Here is a 7,061-nt window from a genome sequence, read left to right on the forward strand (position 1 = left end):
ATCACAAAGGCAATCAATTTTAGCTATAGTTTTAGCACTGTTGTCTTAATTTTACTTTTCATTTGTACTTATTATATATCTTACTTATAATGGTTTTGAATATACTGTATTAAATTTTTGCATGACCACTATTACATCCATTCTATGCAGTTTTTTTAATAATTTAAAAACTGTTAAAAATTATAGCTTGAGATCTTATTGTTGTAAATTTCTATTATAAATATCAATCTTACAAAGACATAAAATTTGTAAGATTCCTTAATCTAGACAAGTACAAAAATTTATATGTAGCATAAAATCTACTTTATATTGCTATAATGTTTTGTTTTGTAGTGCAAATATTGCATAATATATAATGGCAGATTTTATAAGATAAATGCTATCATTTAAATGCATTACATTGAAGTCACATCAAGTAGAAATTTGCACAGGTAAAATATTATCTTTGAACTTCTAGTAACAATATGATCAATGCTATAAAAGTACATAATGTACATATAATATATCAAATTGAAGTTGGTAAAGCAACAAAAAAAAAAAAAAAAAAATAGAATCAAACATGGAAGAAACGAAAATGCCTTGCCATTCCTTGCCATTTTGCCTTTGACGAGTCTGAATCGCGATGAAAATTTTGAATTAAACCTGAATATCACGAGTCAGGCTCGTGGTCTTAATCTCGGGTCAAGTATGAATGTCTCGAATGGTGTGTTTTTTCTAAACACGGGCGCGACTATCTAACGCATTCAGTTGCACGATATCATGTTGCAAGTTCCGACACTCTGTCTCCGTCGCTTCGACTCCTTTCCCTACCATTCGGGCGCAACGTTTGGGCCCGAATTCTTCCGAGTTAAATGGTATGGCAAGGGATTAATCTTTCAAAAAGGAGGAGGAAAGAAAAAAATGAGTACAATGAAACTGAGAGTAGCAGGAAATAGAAGAAGTAAAGAGTACAGAATGTGGAATCGACCTTGACCGACTATTGTCAACATTAGACACTGCTCGTCGACGAAGTTCGGGGAAAATCTTGAAGACCCACTGTAATATGAGCAAAATTGCTATCAATTTTCCCTGAACTTTGTCAAATAGCGGTATATAATGCTGACATTGACCAGGCAAAGTTAACTTTTTATACCTTGTGGACTGTAGAGCCCATAATAGATACACATTCCAAACTAACAACAGAGAACAATGTTAAAAGAATGAGATGTAAAATGTAAAATATGTAAATATGCGATACCCACTTACTTGGAAAGGTATCATTATTTGTAATTAAAAAAATACATATATATATGTACTTTATAGCATATCATATATCATAAATCTTTCGTGCATAAAACGACTATACAATGTTATTTTTAGGAGGTGTAAACATTACTAGACGAGTTAACATCGACGTAATGCACGGAATTTGTTTTTGTTGATGCATTGTGATATTATCTGGAGTATTGGATTCAAAATCAACAGCAATTCGCAGAGAAACAAATGTGAGCAAATGTAACAAGTCATGGCGAGTACCATTTTTTCGTAGTTCTAGGCACAACGCTTGCATGAACCACGAGCCGCGAGTAGTATTTCTCCAAGAATAATAACCTATATATACAAATAATATTGTTTAAACTATATTAATTGAAAAAAATTTTCACTTGTGGATATATAAAAATGTAAAAATAATTTCTCCTAAAAAAAAGGTAAAACTATTTCTGAGTTTTTCAGCATGTATCGTTAAATTATTTAATCATGAAAGTGAAACCATTTAATATTATTCTGAATGTCTGTATTTATAACAGACAAATAAATTATATATTTAATAATATAATAAAATATAATGGATTCAAAATCAACTTTATCTTGAAGTTATATTTACCTGGTATTGTGGAGTATGCAATTAAAAAATCTGCGTGACATGGTATACGGAATGTTGTAACTGATTCACCATCAGTTTCTGTACGTTCTTTTAATGTTGTACCAGCATCTAATTTATCCCCTTGACAAGCTTGTATAAAAAATAGTTTTGGTTTGCCAGCAAGCGTAGGGCATCTATCAGATGTAAAGAGAGACCAAATGGAGTCAGGCTTATAAGAAGTATCATGAGCATAAAGTATTCCTAAATCTCCATGGCTTAATATAGCTACAACTAGGCAATCATGTTCAGAATGGTCCATGTCAGCAACTGTAAAAAGAAAGTTATAACTTGAAAAGGTTTATTCAATGCATCTTCATTTATATGTCTTCATGCAAAACCCAAAACATATTTTTCTTGTGATTAAAAACAAAGTTCAAAATTATGAAAAGGAAACATCAACCAAGTACCTCTTTCTAAATTTTTCATTATATCTCTATGTGTGTAATTATGAAAATCATTTACTTCAAAACCAAGATCTTTAAATGTATTGACAAGATTTTCACAATCAACATTTGTTCCACATCTTGGTTTAAGATGTGTAATAGTGAAAAATTCATGGTTAAAAATAATAGCTAATCCACGTTTTGCATGATTCATGTTGTAATATAGGGCATAGCGGTCTGTGGGTGCCGTTTGTAATAAAGGGCCCTTGAGAGGACTGACGCTGTTTCTGGAAAATAAAAAAAATGGCATGCAAAATTGTAACTGATTACACACAAAATTAAATTATCCGGGATTTGTAATTCATTTTCATTGTTTTATGGACACTTTATTATTTTTCTATTAACATATTGTAATGTAAATAATAAAAATTGAATTCATAACAAAATAAAATTGTTTATAATTAACTCTAGGAATAAATATATTTTCTTACAATTCATAATTTCATGCAAATAAATAACATCTATCAATATACAATATAAAAAACAACGAAAATATATCAGAGTGATTGTATTATTGGGACACATTGTACGATTAATTATGTGTACATGATGCATTAAATCTTACCCCGAAAATACCAACGCATCTGCGACATCATCACTGTATTTGTTACTATTGTTTATACTATCACTTTCTGTTGAGTACATCGTTTTTTACTTTGAAAATAGTTCCCACAGCGAATAATGCAGTTTATAGAAGAATAGAGAGTATAATGGCGCGCTATAGCGCGCGTCGTGACTCATATACTGTTAGTTACTACACACTACTACAAACAAACATAGAAACTACAGATACAGATCTGAAAATTCTTATACCGAAACCACACTGATGAAACCGTCCGTTTCCTGAGTTGAAGAAAATCAAGATGGAGGACAAGAAAAGGTCTTGTTCTGCGCATGCGTAAAATATACATGTATATATATTTATATATACACATAGGTACTATATTACCTCAGGCAGAGACAGCGACACTCTACTCATCTGTGTCTGCTTTGCAAAAGGAGAGCTATTTTTCCTCGCCATCTTAACATTTTTCGACTCAACAGACAGATGGCTTTCCCTAGCAAATGTCCGGACCACGGTCAGACCTGTTTATATGACCGTGATAAAAACATTTTGAAGCAAAAGCAAGTGTCATCATGGTAAGAGATTTGAAGGTTAAATATAACGTCTAAAAATCATTATGTTTAATGTATTTTTTCATATACACTACATAGAAAAATACTATACTCTATAAAAAGAAACGTTGTAATAAATATAGTAAAAATAGAACAATATTTACTCGATTCAATTTTGAAAATTGATATCTGTTGATGCTGATATTATATTTATAATAATACTCATGGAAAGAATTTATAAGTTATATTTCCATCACTATGTTGTTATGTCTTATCTTGACCCGGAAATGGTTTACGTTTTAAGTTATTACGATAAATTTATTATTATGTTATTATAAAATTATTATAATAAAATTATTTGGTGTCAAATTAATGCTAACTATTTTATTGAATATGTTGTATGAATACAACAATTATTTTCGTTTGTTCAACAATTTATATTTTACCGCGACAATATTATCTTCAAAATATATTTCTTTTGATAGATTGAGCTGTAGGAAAATTGATTTAAGAATGGTACAAGTGTTCAATATTTTATGACTTTTTTATTGAATGTTTCTAACTGTTATCGAGAAACAATGCGGTGTCTGTCATACATATTATAAACTGGTCTTTGTGTATTAAAATTTTTTACATGAATGTAACCAATGATATCAGTGTTTTTTTCGTAACGTACACTTTTTGTATTACTTTTTATTTTTACACAAACCTGTACCAATCACTTATGGCGACTGTGATAAATACGTATATTTTGTGTATCGATTAATGTAACATCATTATGACTTATCTAGGAAATTTTTGAATGATTTATGAAAAATTTCGGGTAGTAATCGCAAGTAGATTTATAAAAATCTTATTGATATAAAAACATTGTTACTGGTAGAATAAAAATCGAGCCACATAATTTACTGATTTAAAGAGGAACTTGACATTTTTCCACCTCTAAATCACTATTTTAATCAATTAAATTATTTAACTTATGCTTGTATTTATCGTATTATAACATTAACTTTTACTACAATGGAGCGGAATACCTATCCAAAGACGAGAAATCGTTAATTCTAATTGCAGACTAGTAAACTTGTGACCGTTTCTTATTCTACCAAAAGTATAATCTTGTATGTAAACTAAGTTCGTTGGGTTATTCTATAGTTTCAATTTTTATTCTCTTTGGCAATGCTTAAAACACATTTATCTTATTGTTAAATATGTGAAATTATGTTAAAGCAATCTGCACAGCTTTTAATGTTTTTAGATACTCAAAATATACGAACACTTGTTATTTCCGAAATTTATCGATTTCTATAAATCCCGCGTATAATCAAAATTTGGTCCATGTCCAGTTTTCGTGGATAATAAAAAGTTATGAATATCTATAAATGTTATATAGTATTTAAAACTGATCATCTGAACTACATTAAATTTTTAATAAATTTAAAATAATACGCATTGTAACTTAACAACAAAATGAAATTATTAATTATTCTTAAATGCTTATCAACAAGCTCTAAAGCTTTGTTGGATCCATTGAATATGTTCAATGTGCCATAAGTAGGTACAGCTGTGTCATATTACATGAAAATATTTTATTTTTTTAGTGAAGTTTTTCGGGTCTTGGACAAGACAACACACATGACATTTGATCATTTAAGTTTTCAGTGGCGCACTGTAGGATCAAATCATAGGCCTCCTAACAATAGATAAATAGGTATATAATCATTAAGTTGTAGAGACTTATAATAATCTGAACTGACTTTAAACGATATTGCAAATAGGTAATTTAATGTTCCATATTCAAGATTTAAAATGTGATCTCTATTATTTACTAGTAATATTTTTTTCTAAAAGTTAGATCTTTTCAGTATAAAATTATTCATTTTTAGATGAGCAAAATTTATCAATTGTTAAAAATTAATCAATAATAATACAGTAAGCTTTGATTCTCCTTTAACATTTTACTCTTTCTAATATTTTCACAAGAACTTATAATTAATAATAAACTTATTAATAATAAACTTATAATTAACAAGCTTTGATTTTCCTTTAACATTTTACTCTTTCTAATATTTTCACAAAAACTTATAATTTTGTGCAGATATTTATAAAGCTCTACAACTTGTAAACCAAGACCGTGTATCATGTATTTTAGGATATTATTAAGTAGGTATAGGTAGACATTGCCTATATACAATTGCAACAACGTTGCATGTGCCTACTTTCTGGCAATCCTAAGTAAAGCTTACAATTTGAATAAACTTTTTTTGATAATTATGTCTTTAATAAGTAAGTAATAATTCTATTAGAAATAACAGTGCAGTATTTGAACTGTTATTATCCTGTATCCATTTACATGTTATATTTTCTAGTTTTAAAGTATTCTCATACAACGCTTGTATGTTTGGTTCTGAGAAATACGATAATTATTTTACTATTATAACTGGCCAATAAGTATTTGCCACTTTTCTTATATTATTAATCTATTTATCATATATACAAGTAATATACAATAATCTCGCTTAATGTAAGTATTATTATTATCCTATTTTCAATAATATTATAATAGTTATATGAATAGAAACTTGACCGCATCTAATCCGTCAGTGTGCGCTATTGTTGCACACTGGAATATAAATACATTTTTATATAAAATTTGTATAACCTACATGAATCATTGTAAGTATATCTTCTTTTTAAATCACAAAAGATATAAATGTCATAACTACTACACAAGCTGGGGGCCATGGGCGGTTTCACTCTGGCAGTAGTGTTATATACATATAACTCTAAATCTGAAGTTTCATTGAACGAAAAATCAGTTCCTTTGAGAATTTGTGCTAATTCTGTTATATAGAATTTATTTTCTAATACTGATTCTGTGTAAAAGTTGATTTCATCTAAACATTTGGTGTAATATAATTTATTATCTGTCTCTCCTTTTTTATAAACTTAGGTCAATGTTAATCTAATTGTTTTAATATTACAAAGTTTCTCCTGCTTTTAATAAAAATAATAACTAAAATGATACATTTGTTTTTATTAACATAATTATTAATATAATTCTTCTACATTAAAATGTGAAAATAAATCCTATATATATATAAACATATGTATATGTAGGTATATAGGTTTTGATGTATCTTTCGAGATTTTGTATGTTATAAAAATATCTTGTTATTTTCATCGATTATGTATTTCATTATTACATCTTGATAAATTTCTTTAAAAAAATTTCTATGACTTAAAAGAAAAAGTAGGAAATTTTCCTATATATTTTCTCTTTTTTTTTGTTAAATCTATATACATAATATTTATCGAAGTAGCAGTGTAAATAACATTTCATCAATAAATTCAATATCAATGTATAGATTTTTAAATAAAAAATTATTTGCTTAAAAAGCGAAGTAATATATTTCATCCGGCATAACTTAAATATTTCTGAATTACGTATTTCTTTCAAAAGCACAAGAGATACACCATACCAAATATAATTCCCAGTGTGAAGCCCGATATGCCCTCGATTCTGTTTCATCTGTTGTCACTAATCATCTAATCTAAAGGAAAGGAACACTATATGCGCTATATCCATCAATAAGCAGGGT

General features: G+C 28.3%; 1 protein-coding gene across 1 annotated transcript; it reads right to left on the bottom strand.

Annotated features, from left to right (window-relative positions):
- Positions 1-1,094: 1,094 nt before the first annotated feature.
- On the bottom strand, positions 1,095-3,188 carry LOC117214724 (caspase-1-like). Its single transcript, XM_033461000.1, has 4 exons — positions 2,912-3,188; positions 2,311-2,573; positions 1,865-2,170; positions 1,095-1,590 (listed from the first exon to the last, which is right to left on the bottom strand). The coding sequence occupies exons 1-4, from the start codon at positions 2,989-2,991 to the stop codon at positions 1,340-1,342; spliced, it is 900 nt and encodes a 299-aa protein (XP_033316891.1). The 5' UTR covers positions 2,992-3,188; the 3' UTR covers positions 1,095-1,339.
- Positions 3,189-7,061: the final 3,873 nt, after the last annotated feature.

This window comes from Bombus bifarius, unplaced genomic scaffold (genome assembly GCF_011952205.1).
Source record: "Bombus bifarius isolate JDL3187 unplaced genomic scaffold, Bbif_JDL3187 scf7180000009243, whole genome shotgun sequence".
In the NCBI taxonomy this organism is placed as follows: domain Eukaryota; kingdom Metazoa; phylum Arthropoda; class Insecta; order Hymenoptera; family Apidae; genus Bombus; species Bombus bifarius.

Excerpts from the sequence above, each read along its gene's own strand:
- LOC117214724 (XM_033461000.1), bottom strand. The coding sequence starts at position 2,991 with ATGTACTCAACAGAAAGTGATAGTATAAACAATAGTAACAAATACAGT. Across the intron at positions 2,171-2,310 it reads AATGAAAAATTTAGAAAGAG|TTGCTGACATGGACCATTCT; the intron begins GTACTTGGTTGA and ends TTCTTTTTACAG. Across the intron at positions 1,591-1,864 it reads TGCATACTCCACAATACCAG|GTTATTATTCTTGGAGAAAT; the intron begins GTAAATATAACT and ends TTGTATATATAG.